General features: G+C 46.2%; 1 protein-coding gene across 5 annotated transcripts in view; it reads left to right on the forward strand.

Annotated features, from left to right (window-relative positions):
• The window catches only part of RNGTT (RNA guanylyltransferase and 5'-phosphatase), a 412,738-nt gene that overhangs the window by 27,940 nt on the left and 368,971 nt on the right, over positions 1–15,827 (forward strand). For all 5 annotated transcript variants that reach the window (XM_034766053.1, XM_034766055.1, XM_034766058.1 and 2 more), the window contains exons 3-4: positions 6,237–6,340; positions 6,453–6,541. In XM_034766053.1, coding sequence (XP_034621944.1) covers positions 6,237–6,340; positions 6,453–6,541 — 193 coding nt within the window. The remainder of the gene's footprint in view (positions 1–6,236; positions 6,341–6,452; positions 6,542–15,827) is intronic.

Genomic DNA, 15,827 nt, shown 5'->3' on the forward strand with positions numbered 1-15,827 from the left:
GAGCTGCAGGAGGTTCGCTTAGCCTGCCACATGTAGCAGCCTCTACTTCGCATGCAACATGTTCAGCTCCTCTCAGACAGTATTGTAGCAGTGACATACATCAACAAACAAGGTAGTACCAAGTTCCTGTCCCTCTGTTCCAAGTCTGTCCACCTATGGAACTGGTGCATCCTACCACCACATCACACTCCAAGCAGCATACTTCCCAGAAGCACACAATTTCTTGGCTGATGCACTCAGCAGGACCCTATACCTCAACCACAAGTGGGAACGACATGACCCCACTCTCTACTCCGTCCCCCATACATGGGGCACCCCTCACTGGGACCTTTTTGCCATGTACGCCAACTGCACATTTCCCCTCTATTGTTCCCCAGAGGCGCTATGGGCCGTGACTCCCATGGTAATACTCTTCTCCTACCCTGGAGGGGCAACCTCCACTATTCCTTTCCTCCCATTCCCCTCATTCCACAAGTCCATCGCAAGACCCGCAGAGTTCAGACTACCGTCATACTCCTAGCCCCATTCTGGCTCTGCCAGTTTTGGTTTGCGTACCTACTCAGGCTCTCCATCCGCACACCACTCCACCTCTGCACACTCCAGGACTTCCTCATCCAGGACTGTGGCAGGGTCCACCATCCCAATCTGGGCCTTTTCCCCCTCACGGCCTGTTTTTTTTTTTTTTTTTTGATGGAATTCATGTGTAGACAAAGCATGCTCTACAACAGTTCAATGCATCTTTACCCAAAGCAGGAGGGCCTCCACATACACCTTCTACGCGGCAAAATGGAAACGTTTCATATCCTGGACTCAATGCTATCACCACTCACTGGATGCAATATCCATTCCTGTCCTCCTGAATTACTTCTTGGAACTCAAAATGTCAGGCCTTGCCTTCAGCTCTGTCTAAGTCCACTTGGTGGTGATTAGTGCCTTCCTCCCCCTCATGGATGGACACTTGGTGTTTACTCACCCCACCACCATTCGCTTCCTGAAAGGCCTTCTCAACATTTTTCCGCCGGAACTGTGGGACCTCAACCTTGTCCTCCCCGTCTTCACCAGACGACCTTTGAACCTCCTGGCAACATGTCCCCCCGCATACCGCTCCATGAAGGTAATCTTCCTCATGGTTATCACTTTGGCCAGGAGCATCCGTGAACTGGCGGCCATGATGGCTGACCCCTCCTTACACTGTATTTCATAAGGATAAGGTTTCCTTACGACTGCATCCCAAGTTTCTCCTGAAGGGGGTGTCAGAGTTCCACCTCAACCAATCTGTTCACCTGCCGGTCTTCCATCCTAAGCCATGTGCCACCCCTGCGGACAGGATTCTTCGCTCCCTTGACGTCTGCCGCATGCTGGCATTTTACCTGCACAGAACTCACTCCTTTTGTGCCTCTACCAGACTGTTCGTTGCCATTGCTGACTGCTCCAAGTGCCAAGTCCTCTCCTCCCAACAAATCTGAAAATGGGTCTCTGGCTGCATCTGAGAATGCTATACACTGTTCAACACCTGCCGCCCAATGGAATTACAGCACACTTGATGTGGGCACTGGCAGCCCCATCCACTTACTTAGTGGATGTCTCCTGACAGGCCATGTTCTGGGTGGTGATGTGGTGTTGAGTACATACTTTCACAGCCCATTATGCCATTGCCCGAGGGGTGGCGGAGGATGCTGCAGTAGGCCATGCTGTACTACAGGCTGTGATGCCTCGTACCCATCTCCACTGACAACTTTTCGATATTCACCCACTTTTGGAATACATATAGGGACCATCACTTGAAGAGGTTACTTACCTGAAACTGGAAGTTCTTCAAGATGTGTGGTCCGTCTTTGTATTCAAATACCTACCCTCTGTGCTCTCTGCTGTGGACTGGTACACTCAGGAATAAGAGGGTGAGTGAAGAGGCATCGACTTGCATGACCTAATATAACCTCGACTGAGACATGAGGCGACTCTCAACGCATGTGTGGGTCAATGGACAATGCTATGAAAATCTTCCGACTCTGGGGCATGCGCAACCATATCTGGAATATAAATAGGGACCACACTTCTCAAAAACCTCTACTTACAGGTAAGTAACCTCCTCATTTATGTTCCTACTAAAATGATGACCATTGAGGTGGTTAATGTTCACACTTCAGATGTGATAACTTAGTACAGTTCACACTTCTCAAAGCTATTATTTAGGTTGCCTGTGGACTAGGATAGATGACATGTAGTTTATATTTGGTTCACATTTTTAAAGGTCATCTCTTCAGTCCTACGATTGACTATGATGAACTAATTGTAGTAAGAGGAAGCCCTGAGATATAAATCTTGGTATCAGAGGCCCAGTGTGAGGCCTAAGGCCTGAACTAAAGTAATAGTCATGACTTTGCTAACATAAAGCAAAGTTAAGCTGTGCGCCAGAGGCAGGCCCTGCTCACAGAAGCTGGCAAGGAAAGGGCTGATGCTGCAAAAAGAGACGTACCTAAAAGGTACTGGACACCAGATATCAGAACATACACTATACTGGAACATTCCACAGATAACATGGAACAGGCCGACCCATCCCAATGACAGGGGCAAAAGGCTAAAATGATGGATAGAGTTGTTTTGATCAAACCAACATGTACAAGGTGAGAGGCGGCACCTTATTGCGTAGAGGGGTTGCACCTCAGTACGTCAGAAGTGATGTATAACTTGTTTGTACCTGTGTATAAAAATGTATCCCTAGGGTGGTGTCTTTGTCCAGCCGAGGGGGCAGTGGAAAGTCCCGCCATTGACTGAGCTGAGTCCATTGCCAAGAGGCACTTTTCGTAGTATGCCCGGTAGACTAAGTAATCTACAGGGAACTGCAATTGTCCCAGGGTCGCAATAAACCTGGCCGAGGTGCCTTCGTACCATACTAGACTCTGTGGTTATTGGGGGTTCTCGTCAGGTTTGCTGTGTCAGCTATCTGCAGAGCTGGGACCGCACACAGGGGGAACACACGCACACAGCCGAGTGATAACATAGGAGAAAGCAGAGCACCACACCGGTAGCATCTGACAACACTGGTGACCTCGACGTGATTTGAACACGCAGCCTTCTGATGCGTACGCTGATGTTGAAAAGTGCTTAAACTCTGCACCAGGGGCCTAATGCATTTTTAAACAGAATTTAATTAAAACGTGTTAGCTAATGTTCTTTTAAATAACCATTTTTCTTAGTATAGTCAAGGCCCAGAAAGGGGTGTGGGTGTCTGGGCTGGGGGTTGTCCTGCAGTTGGGCTCTTAGGTGGGAGGAGGTACGAGTGTTTGAGCTGGGGGGGCATCTTGTGGCTGGGCTCTGGGAGAAGAGGGTGTGGGTGTCTGGCTTCCTGGTTGGGCTATGGGGAGGAGAGGGCAGAGAAACAAGAGCTGGGTTGTTGGAGGGGTTTCTTTAACTCTCTACTCTTCGGGGAATTTTTGTTGTTGTCTGTATTGTTATAGACATAGTTGCTGATAGGTATTTTAAAACAAATTACCAAAATAATTGAAACTGGCATGATTACATAGTGTTATTTTGACCAAAAAATATGCAGAATTTTGCAAAAATTTTAATTTTTTTGGTGCAGAATTTTCCCCAAGGGTAATACTCCAATCACAGCTGAAGATTGCTTCCAAACAATCCATCTTAGCTAGTGCTTTTAATTTATAACTTCGCTATATCCAAAGTTAAATAATTGATGGCCTATTGGCCTTAAATGTAAATAGAAGCCTATTACCTTTTTATATAGATATTTTTATTAATCAGAACTCCTTTATGTTTCTGAATACATGATAGTGTTTTACTAATATCACAATGACATACTATCACCATCCTCTTACAAGCGTATTATGGTTAAAAAAATATACTGTCTTTAATGTTTAAGTGAGCTACTGGTATATACATTTCTAACTATCAAATGAGATTAGGTCTACTGATTTTGATTTTAAAGCACATCAGTAGCTGATAAACTGATTTTTTTTGTAGTACTGGCACACCTTGAAATCTTTTTGTTTTTGTAGAATGCAATGAATCTGTGAGAGCCATACATGATAAATGCATAATTTTCTTTGAGAGTTTGGCCCAGTTGATGAACTGGAGAGTTTCAAAGCCATGAAAAAGCACCTGGATCTTCTGCTGAGGAATATTGTCAGTGCTGTTGCAAGAAAGGCTAATGTCATTCTGGGATATATTAACAAAAGTGTCATATGTAAGATGCGGGAGGTAACTGTCCCGTTCTTTTCAGAAATGGTGTGGTCTTAGCTGGAGTATTGTGTCACAGTTTAATGTTGTGGACAAACTGGAGAGAGTCCAGATGAGAGCAACAAAAGTAAGAGGTTTAGAAAACATGACCCATGTGGGAAAGTTGAAACAATTGTACATGTTTAGTCTAGAGAAGAGCAGGCTGAGAAGGGGACCTGATAAGGTTTTAAATATTGTAATTGTAAAGGTTGTTTTAAAGAGGATAGTGATTAATTGTTCTCCATGTTCACTGAAAGTAGGACAAGAAGCAATTGGTTATTTTGCAGCAAGCGAGATTTGGGTTAGATATTAGGGAAAAAATCTCTACTATATACTCATTGGAACAGGTTACCTAGGGTGATTGTGGAATCCCCATCAGTGGAGATTTTTAAAAACAGTTTATACAAGAGGTTCTCAAACTTCATTGTTCCAGGACCCCGTTCCAACAAAAAAAATTATTAGATGACTCCAAGAGGAGGGAATAAAGCCTGAGCCTGCTTGAGCCCTGCCGCCCCGGGTGGAGGGGCTCAAAGCCCGAGCCGCACAGCACTGGGTGGATGGGGCCAAAGTCGAAGCCCAAGAGCTTCAGCCCCAGGCTGGGGGCCTGTAATCTGAGCCCAGCTGCCCAGGGCTGAAGCCCTCAGACTTCGGCTTTGGCCGCAGGCAGTGGGGCTCGGGCTTCGACCTCTTAAAATGGGGTCATGACCCACTTTGGGGTCCCAACCCACAGTTTGAGAACCGCTGGGTTAGACAAACATCTGCCAGGGGTGGTCTAAGTATACTTTAACGTGCCTCAGTGTGTGGGGTGAACTAGAATGACTCTTGAGGTCCTTTGCAGCCCTACATTTCTATGACAATACATGAGATGGATAAACACCAGGGAGGGAGAGGAGTTATTTAAGTTAAGGGCCAGTGTTGACACAAGAACAAATGGATAAAAACTGTCCATCAACAAGTTTAGGCTTGTGATTAGATGAAGGTTTCTAACCATCAGAGGAGTGGAATTCTGGAACAGCCTTCCAAGGGGAGTAGCTAAGGCAGAAAATCTAATTTGTTTCAAGACTTAGCTTGATAAGTTTATTGAGGGAATGGTATGATGAAGTCACCTACAATGTCATATGACCCATCTGTGATTGCTATTAGCAAATATCTCCAACTGCCAGAGACACTAGATGGGGAGCGTCTGGCTTGTGGGTCTTGCCCACATGCTCAGGGTCTAACAGATTACCATTTTTGAGGTTGGAAAGGAATTTTCCACCAGCTCAGATTAGCAGAGACCCTGGTTTTTTTTTGTTTTTTTTTCTTCTTCTCCCACTGCAGCGTGGGGCATGGGTCGTTTGCTGGTTTGAACTAGAGTAAGTGGTGGATTCTCTGTAACTTGAAATCTTTAAATCGAGATTTTAGGACTTAGAGGTTACGGGCCTTGTACAGGAGTGGTTGGTGAGGTTTTGTGGCCTGCAATGTGCAGGAAGTCCGGCTAGATGACTATGATGGTCTCTTCTGGCCTTAAAAGTCTAGGGGTATGTCTACCGTGCAATTAAATACACTTGGCTAGCCCATGTCAGCCTACTTGGACTTGCAGGGCTCAGGCTTCAGGGCACTAAAACTGTGTTGATTTAATTACAGCTTGAGTTCATAATAGTTTAAAAATATCTGAATCCATTTAACAATTCTTTCTTTGTTTAAATTCAGATTGCATACTCTTTCCTCACCAAATGTTTTTTCTTCACTTTGAGCAGGTTGGTTTGGGAAGTTTGGCATTGGGGACTAGTTGAAAAATGAAACATTAAAGCTTTGAAGAAGGAAAAATGGTGGTGGTAGTGGAACCAAATATTACATAGACCTTATGAACAAGCACAGTATTTTTTAAAAAAAAAGCCATTATCAACTTTAGTATACTGTCAGTTTATTTTGGCTATTATTAGCCAATTCATATTGGTGAGCTGTTCATATTTGGATCAATTAAATATAACATAATTACTCTGCTTTTATTCTTTTAGGTTAAAATGGGTTTATTGGTGGACTTAACGAACACCACTCGATTCTATGATAGAAATGATATAGAAAAAGAAGGGATCAAATATATAAAACTTCAGTGTAAAGGGTAAGTTGATTGTACCCAAATAAATATTTGATCTTTAAGTAAAAAGTCTGTACTGAATTCATTCCCCTTTCTGTTGTTTTTATTCTAACCTTTGTTTTTCAATGTTTACCAGGCATGGTGAGTGCCCTACACCTGAGAACACGGAAGCATTTATCCGCCTATGTGAACATTTTAGTGATAAGAATCCTTCAGAGCTTATAGGTATGTCTCTTTTTTTTACCGTTTTTTGCTCCATTTTTGCCTCTCCACTATCTTGTCTTCCATTATCAAGCATTACTACTTTCCCTGATTCCAAGAAGGATCTAAGCAAGTGGATTTCCTCAGTGCAATGTTTGTGCCACTGTAAGGATTGCTTGATGGAGATGACTGTATAAACAAGCTTTTGTCTTTCTCAAAATCAATCTCATGTTACTTTATGCACCAGTTTAAATAGAATTGGTTGCTTTATGCAGACAAATATGGCAGCTAAACAGTTGTATAATGTAGGGGTCTGTGGCTGTCCCTCCCCGTCAGTCTTGGAGGGAGGCCATGCCCCTCATTACTGTGTATCTATAAAGACAAGGCTCAGTGGGGAATTAGCAGTCTCAGAGGTTATAGCTTTCTGGGCAGGGCAGAGCAACAAGCAGTTTAACAGGGCTCTGGGTAGGGCAGAGCAGTAAGCTGTTTTTCGCCTGGCCTCCTGGCTCAGGCAGATAATGGACAAACATAAGAACGGCCATACTGGGTCAGACCAATGTTTCATCTAGCCCCATATCCTGTCTTTTGACAGTGGCCAATGCCAGCTGCTTTCAGAGGGAATGAACAGAACAGGTAATCATCAAGTGATCCACTTCCTGTCACCCATTCCCAGGTTCTGGCAAACAGAGGCTAGGGACACTTCAGGGGATGGTTTTGCATCCCTGGTCATTCTGGCTAAATACAGGCCTCTTGGCCTAAATGTGGGCAGGCTACTACCCCTTTGGAGTGTACCTCTGTCTCCTGGGTTTCCTCCATCTTCCTGGGGTACAGGCCAGTAGCAGTCCCAGTAGCTCCTCCAGGTACTGATCAGTCAACAGTCCCACCCCCTCCTCTGAGTCCTCGTCATGACAGAGCTCCATCTCAGGTGCCAGGGCTCAGCAGCAGGCGAGAGACGTCTGCTTCCTTCTCCGCTCTTCCACAACTGAGCTGCAGGGCCCACCTTTTAAACTTTCTGTCCTGCCCCAATGCTTCTGACAGGGTGGGTGTGGCTTGCCTGGCTCTGCCCACCAGAGGGTGAAAAGTCGTTTCTTCCTGTCAGTCTTGGTGGGAGGCTCTGCCCCAACGCTACATATACGGGACAGACGTTTTACGGGACAGATGTTTTATCTAACTCCTTCTGATGCAAGTGAGTGTTTCTTGGGCAAGCACTGCTCGGCTTGACCACAACTTATGTGACATTTGATAACCAAGGCCTTGTCTACACTACGAGAGTAGTTCGAATTTACTTGCATCGAATTTTTGGAATCGATATTGCAAAGTCGAACGTCTGTGTCCACACTAAGGACAGTAATTCGACTTTGTGAGTCCACACTAACGGTGAAAGCGTCGACATTCGAAGCAGTGCACTGTGGTCAGCTATCCCACAGTTCCCGCAGTCCCCTCTGCCCATTGGAATTCTGGGTGTAGCCGGCAATGCCTTCTGGGTAACAAAATGTGTCGAGGGTGCTTTTGGGTAACTGTCGTCATCCGTCCATCACTCCCGCCCTCCCTCCCTGAAAGCGCCGGCGGGAAATCAGTTCGCGCACTTTTCCAGTCATTGACAGCGCGGATGCCACAGCACTGCGAGCATGGAGCACGCTGCGACCATCGCTGCAGTTGTGGCCGCTCTCAACGCCTCGCAGCTTATCATACACCTTTCCCTGAGGCAGATGCAGAAAAGTCAGGCGAGGAGGCTACGGCACCGCGGTGATGTCCTGAAGTCTGAGAGTAGCACAGACCTCTCAGAAAGCAGGGGACCCAGCGCCGAGGACATCACGATGGCAATGGGTCATGTTGATGCCGTGGAACGGCGATTCTGGGCACGGGAAACAAGCACTGAGTGGTGGGACCGCATAGTGCTGCAGGTCTGGGATGAATCCCAGTGGCTGCGAAACTTTCGCATGCGGAAGGGAACTTTCCTGGAACTTTGTGAGTTGCTGTCCCCTGCCCTGAAGCGCAATGACACCCGGTTGCGAGCTGCACTGAGTGTACAGAAGCGAGTGGCCATAGCCCTCTGGAAGCTTGCAACGCCAGACAGCTACCGGTCAGTCGCGAACCAGTTCGGGGTGGGCAAATCTACCGTGGGGGTTGTTGTGATGCAAGTAGCCAAGGCAATCGTTGATGTACTGCTGCCAAAGGTAGTGACCCTGGGAAACGTGGAGGCGATCATAGATGGCTTCGCAGCGATGGGATTCCCAAACTGCGGTGGGGCCATAGATGGAACTCACATCCCTATTCTGGCACCGGACCACCAAGCCACCCAGTACATTAACCGAAAGGGCTATTTTTCCATGGTGCTGCAAGCACTGGTGGACCACAGGGGACGTTTTACCAACATCTACGTGGGATGGCCGGGCAAGGTTCATGACGCTCGTGTTTTCAGGAACTCTGGTCTGTTTAGACGGCTGCAACAAGGTATTTACTTCCCGGACCACAAAATAACTGTTGGGGATGTGGAGATGCCTATAGTCATCCTCGGGGACCCAGCCTACCCGCTAATGCCCTGGCTCATGAAGCCCTATACTGGCGCCCTGGACACTGAAAAAGAACTCTTCAACTACCGGCTGAGCAAGTGCAGAATGGTGGTGGAGTGTGCTTTTGGCCGTCTCAAGGGGAGATGGAGAAGCTTACTGACTCGCTGTGATCTCAGCGAAACCAATATCCCCATTGTTATAGCAGCTTGCTGTGTGCTCCACAATCTCTGTGAGAGCAAGGGGGAGACCTTTATGGCGGGGTGGGAGGTTGATGAAAATAGCCTGGCTGCTGATTACGCTCAGCCAGACAGCCGGGCGATTAGAAGAGACCTGCGGGAAGCGCTGTGCATCCGGGAGGCTTTGAAAGCAAAGTTCCTGAGTGAGCAGGGTAACCTGTGACTTTTAAGTTTGTGTACAGAGAAGCTGAACCTGCCCCCGTTTCTTTACCCAGTTAATGTTGACTATCCTACCCAGTTACATACCCCCTTCACCCCCTTCCAACACACGTTTCGAAATAAAAATAGTTCTACTTTGTTAATGCACACCGTTTTTTTTAATACTGTTTTCGCGGGAATTTTTTAAAACTGGGACGCAGACTGTGGTGCGGAGCGGGTGTAGTGTAGTGACGCGAATGAAGCTTCTAAACTCAAGGATTGACGGGCTCCGCTGCGGTGGGATGGTTGTTTCAACGGAGCCTGTCACCCCTCCTGATCGGGACTGTGTGTATGGGGGGGCTATGTGACTTTGTGGCAGGGGGAGGACGATTACAGATCCCCTGCTGCATGGCTCTGTGATCCTGCATAAGGACTGCCGCTTAAGATCTGTAACTGCCCTCCCCCGCCACAAAGTCACAGAGCAACCCACCCCCCACCACATAACATGAAAACAACCTCCCAGACTAACCAGGGTAACTAGTCACTGCATCACTGCACTGTGTATGTGCCCTGCTGCTGTGCCTGCCCCCGCCTATGTACCCTGCCAAAGGTGACTGTCCTGTCCAATTACCAACCCCCTTTCCCCTCCTCCTCCAAAAGAACATGATTGAAACAGTAGTTAACATGAACGTATTTTTTATTATCAACTACACATGGAACTGGGAGGTGAAACTTGGACGGGGGCTTGTGTCAGGCGGGAAGGAAAGAACTTTTCAAGTTTTGGGGAATGAGAGCCTTCTGCTACTAGAGCTCTCTGCAGGGGTGGAGTGAGAGTTAGCAGGGACTCTGCCGCCTCTCCTTCTTTGCACTTTGGGTGAGGTGGGTATGGGACTTGGTGGCGGGGGAGGGCGGTTAGAGATGGACTGCAGCGGGGCTCTGTCCTCCTGCCTCCGTTCCTGCAGAACATCCACAAGGCGCCGGAGCGTGTCTGTTTGCTCCCTCAGTAGTCCAAGCAGCGTTTGAGTCGCCTGCTGGTCTTCCTGCCGCCACCTCTCCTCCCGATCCATGTTTGCTTGCTGCATTTGGGTCAATTTCTCCCGCCACTGGGTCTGCTGTGCTGCCTGGGCTTGGGAACAGGCCATAAGTTCAGAGAACATGTCCTCCCGTGTCCTCTTCTTCCTATGCCTAATCTTCGCTAGCCTCTGGGAGTGTGATGCCAGGCTAGGTTGTGAGACAGTCGCAGATGTGGCTGTGGGAATGGGAAAAAGGGAGTGAATTCCTCAGAAAGATAAATGTAGTTGTGAACCAAGAACATAGTCTTTCTCTGTGAACAAGACCATGCACAGCACCTATCACATGCGCACTCAGCACAAGGTCGAATTCTCGGCCTTCGCATTCAGTGCCTGGGGTCTTCCACAGCACATTTGAGAAGCGGGGCAGCACAACGGAATTTCTGTTGCAGGCAGACATGGTAAGCCGTAGACTTGTGGCAGTTTAAAACTTTTATATTACCACTGGCCTCATTTCACATTTAAAGCAATGTCAGTACCTGCTGCCAGCAATCCGGCAAGCGGGAACTCTGCCCCTGTCCCACCCCCTCGCGGCTGTCCCCAGGAACGATCCCTTTCGGCAGCCCCTCTCCCGCCTCCACCGCGTGGCTGCAAACCAGCGGTTACAGTTCTGTAAAGGAACGAGCAAGCAGTCCCAACACTAACATTCCCCTACCTAATTCAAAGCAGGTCACCATGGGCGACATCACCCTGATGAGGATCTCTGACAGCGAGAGAGAGAGAATGCTCCGGGAAAGCCTCCAAAGACCAGGGCCGTATGCCGCCCTGCTGTGCAGAGCAATGATTCCCGAGTACTTGATAGTCTCGTGGCGCGGCAACGTGTCGTACTTCGGAGGACCCAATAAGGCCGCTCTCCCCAGGAACCTCATGCAACGGCTTTCCAATTACCTCCAGGAGAGCTTCATCGAGATGTCCCGGGAGGATTACTGCTCTATCCCTGCACATATAGACCGCATTTTACTCTAGCTGCAGTAGCAGGGACTAAACAGTAGAGCGGCTTGGGCAGGACAATCACGGAAAACCGGACATTGCTAGATTTTTTTTCAAAACTTGCACTGCCCATGACTGAACCGTTAAGTGCCTAGGGCAAAGTAATCATGAACAACCCATTCTTTTAATTGTTAATATTCCTGTTCTGTTAAAAATAAATGTTTAGATGTTTACAACACTTACTGGATGATCCTTCACCAGATTCTGTGTCCGGGGTAACGGCTGGGGAGGGTTGGTAGGGGATCTCTGTAAGGGTGATGAAGAGATCCTGGCTGTCGGGGAAATCAGCGTTGTGAGCGCTGCCGACTGCCTCGTCCTCCTTATCTCCTTCCTCATCTTCCCCGTCCGCTAACATGTCCGAGGAACCGGCCGTGGACAATATCCCATCCTCAGAGTCCACGGTCAGTGGTGGGGTAGTGGTGGCGGCCGCACCGAGGATGGAATGCAGTGCCTCATAGAAACGGGATGTCTGGGGATGGGATCCGGAGCGTCCGTTTGCCTCTTTGGTCTTCTGGTAGCCTTGTCTCAGCTCCTTGATTTTCACGCGGCACTGCGTTGCATCCCGGCTGTATCCTCTCTCTGACATGTCTTTTGAGATCTTCTCATAGATCTTTGCATTCCGTTTCTTGGAGCGCAGCTCAGAAAGCACGGACTCATCGCCCCACACAGCGATGAGATCCAATACTTCCCGATCAGTCCATGCTGGGGCCCTCTTTCTATTCACAGACTGCACGGCCATCACTGCTGGAGAGCTCTGCATCGTTGCCAGTGCTGCTGTGATCGCCACGATGTCCAGACAGGAAATGAGATTCAAACTGGCCAGACAGGAAAAGGAATTCAAATTCAAATTTTCCCGGGGCTTTTCCTGTGTGGCTGGTCAGAGCATCCGAGCTCGTACTGCTGTCCAGAGCGTCAACAGAGTGGTGCACTGTGGGATAGCTCCCGGAGCTATTAGCGTCGATTTCCATCCACACCTAGCCTAATTCGACATGGCCATGTCGAATTTAGCACTACTCCCCTCGTCGGGGAGGAGTACAGAAGTCGAATTAAAGAGACCTCTATGTCGAACTAAATAGCATCGCAGTGTGGACGGGTGCAGGGTTAATTCGATGTAATGGCGCTAACTTCGACATAAACGCCTAGTGTAGACCAGGCCCAAGAGAGGTTGATCTCCTTGTGGTCATGTTGGATTTATAAAGATCCTGTGCTTAGTATTCATTTTAGTATTACATTGTAAAGTTTCCAATTTCAGCAGTTGAGTTCCTTCAGTAATATACTGGGGACTGTTAATGGAAATTTGATTGTGTTACACTTCTTTGGCATATACAGCCTCAAAATGAGTATTTTCAGAACTTTGATTTTTATCAAAAGCAAAAATATCCAAAATTAGTTCATGAAAGACTCTTAATTTTACTTTAAATGTAACAATCAGATTAGATACATGAGATTAGGTGCATCCTTTTCTGAATACCATTATGTTTAAACATTAATATAATTTTATGCTTTCAGAGGTAAAAATATTACAAGTAAATGTTCTTATAACTGCCAGTCCTGAAAACTAAACCTGGGATCCAAGAGTCAAGCTACGTTATTTTTCTTATGTGTCATCCATAATAAAGATTAAATTCTCAGTGCTTGTGAAACTATTTAGTTTGCTTTCAGTAGGTTTGTATAGGTGTAACTGATAGGTATGTAGTAAACAACTGAGTTGATGCATTTGAATAAATGGTATTCAGTACTTTCTGCTGGTTGTGTTGACTGTCATGCTAACAGGAGTAAAAGTAATAAAACATTATTTTTTGTCACTGTTTAGCAGATATAATTCTGAATAATCACAGGGAGCAAATTTGTTGAATTATGTATAAATAGCATCTTCTTAATTCATTCTTAGAGGAGAAGCACACTTCAAGGTTTTTCTATATATTTTACATAGAGACACTTAAAATTTTTTTTTTGTTTTTAAACACATAGTTCCAAAAACTGTCTGTAGACAATCGATATAACTACATATTGGTTTAGAAACTGATATAGTTAAAGCAGTACAACTCCCTAGTGTGGATGCATCTAGACTGGTATAAAGTGCTTATATTGGCATTGTGTGTGTTAGTATAAAAATGGTATGTAGACCAGCCCTAAAGATCACAAATAGACTTATTCACTGAAGAGTTCTGTGATGAGGTGTACCTATCCTGCACCAGCCCCGAAAGGGTTAACTGTGCTTTGTAGGCTGAGGAAGCCCCGCCCCTCCAACTCTGCTGGGCATGTTCAGCTTGGGGGCAGAATATAAAAGGAAGCAGCTGCCGAAGGGGGAGGCCGCAGACTGCAGGCTCTTTCTAGGGAGCTGTTGCAGGCCGACGGCACGCAGAGCTCCAGACGGACTCTGGGCTACCTGCTGAGCCCGGAGAAGAGACTGCATCGGCAGGAGCTACACCACTTGAGGACCCCAGAGATGCGGGGGGACTTTGGAGCATCTCTGAGGGAGAAAGGGTAGGAAGCAGCCCAGGGAACTTAGACTTTTCTCTCGTGAGTGAACCAGGGAACCAGTCAGCATGCTTCAGGAGCTCTGGGCGGGGACTCGGAGGAGCAGGGAGGGCCTAAGGCCCTCTACCCAGTGTGTCACGCACCTCTAGATGGCGCCCCACTTCCCCAGCGAGCCAGTAGGCCACACAGCACCCCAGAAGTGGGCACCTTCACTAGCCTTTAGGCCATGCTGCCCTGAGTAGAAGGTCTGCGTTACTGACTCCAGCCATTAGGCCACGCTGCCCTGCCTGTAAAAGGCTACATTATTGACTCTGGCCAGTTGGTCATGCTGCCCTGTGGAGAAGGGTGACATTATTGACTCCAGTCACGAGGCAATACTACCACATTTTATAGTAGGGTCCTCAGCGAAGGACCTAATCGGCTGCAGTATTGTCTCTTTTTTGACCACACATGACCTGACACCCTGTGATGCGGTGTACCTACCCCGCAGCAAGTTCATATAGCATTTTTATCAAATTTTGAATGATTGGTTTAGAATGTGTGGTTCTCAGCCTAAGGATTATTGCCCTCCCTCTCTTTAGATAAATGGGAGGGAGGGTTTCAAACTTTTCTGTTGTAATGTGGATTCATGATAGGGAAAAGGTTGAGAACCATTGGATTGGAGGCAAATTGGACTAATATTCAAAATTAACTCTTGAAATTGCGTGAACACTTACTTCTGTGAAATAGAATGTTTTTGTTTTTTCTCAGTCTTTGTGTTCAATGGGAATTTTAAATAACATTTACTTAAATAATATATGGAATTTGTTCTCACATCATATGTTACCTATCAATTGGAATAAGTTGATGTAGCCATCCATAGCATCTCAATGCAATTAATTATTTTTCTGGGTCAGCAGTTTACATGGAATACAGATAGCATTATGAAGTGCTTGAAATAGAAAGCTCATTTTTCTAGTATTTTAACTTTAAATATCATTTGCAGTGTTGGGCCATTAACTTCTGACAGTTGGTTATAGGGAATACGGATTACACTGCACCTTTCATTTCTGCTGTGTGAACCGAGACATGAAATTGGAGTTATTTGTTAAGATGGTGTTTGTTTTCATCTCCTTAGCTTAGTTATTCCGGTCTGAGGTATCTTCTTCCTCATAAGAGATTTAATTAGCAGTGTCCTTGATGTCTTCTGTTGTAATTTCATCTTTAGAGGGTAATAGAAAGAGGTTCATTTTCTAAAATTCTAGACAGATGGTGTCAAAGAGAAAACAGATCACTGTTCTAGAAATGGACAGAGGAATGAATGCCTGTATACTGAGGTAGTCATGTTTGAGGAGGGAAGTTCAAATATCTTTTGTTTCTATTCACTAGTATATTAAGAAGCAGTGCAAAATATACTGTATGAGAAGAATGAAACATCAAAGTTGTCAAATGTGTTGGGTTGGGGAAGAAGAATAGAGGTATTCTAATCACAGCAGAAAAGAAAGGATATGAATGAGACAAATGCATAATTCTTTAATGTAAATTTTTACATGAGAAACATGAAGCAGTTTCAAATGTCAAAGAGGAAACCAATAAAGCTCTGGTCAGAGCAGTTCTACTCCTGTTGGATTGAGCAGTAAGTGATTGGCATAGGACTCCCATCATAGTTGAATAAGTTTCACCACCTGAGGGTGATCAGATTAAACCTCATTATCAATCTTGTCTTCAGAAAAGAAGCAAAAGTTCTGTCCTTCCTATATGATCAGGTAATGTTTCATTTTTCAAATATAAAGTAGATAGAAAAATCTGCCGTTTCCGAACTTAACTTCTAATAGTAATAGAAATCAGAGACAGAAAAGACCCATTAGGTCAACTCCTTCAAATGCATACTTGTTTCCGACTC

This window comes from Trachemys scripta, chromosome 3 (genome assembly GCF_013100865.1).
Source record: "Trachemys scripta elegans isolate TJP31775 chromosome 3, CAS_Tse_1.0, whole genome shotgun sequence".
NCBI lineage: Eukaryota > Metazoa > Chordata > Testudines > Emydidae > Trachemys > Trachemys scripta.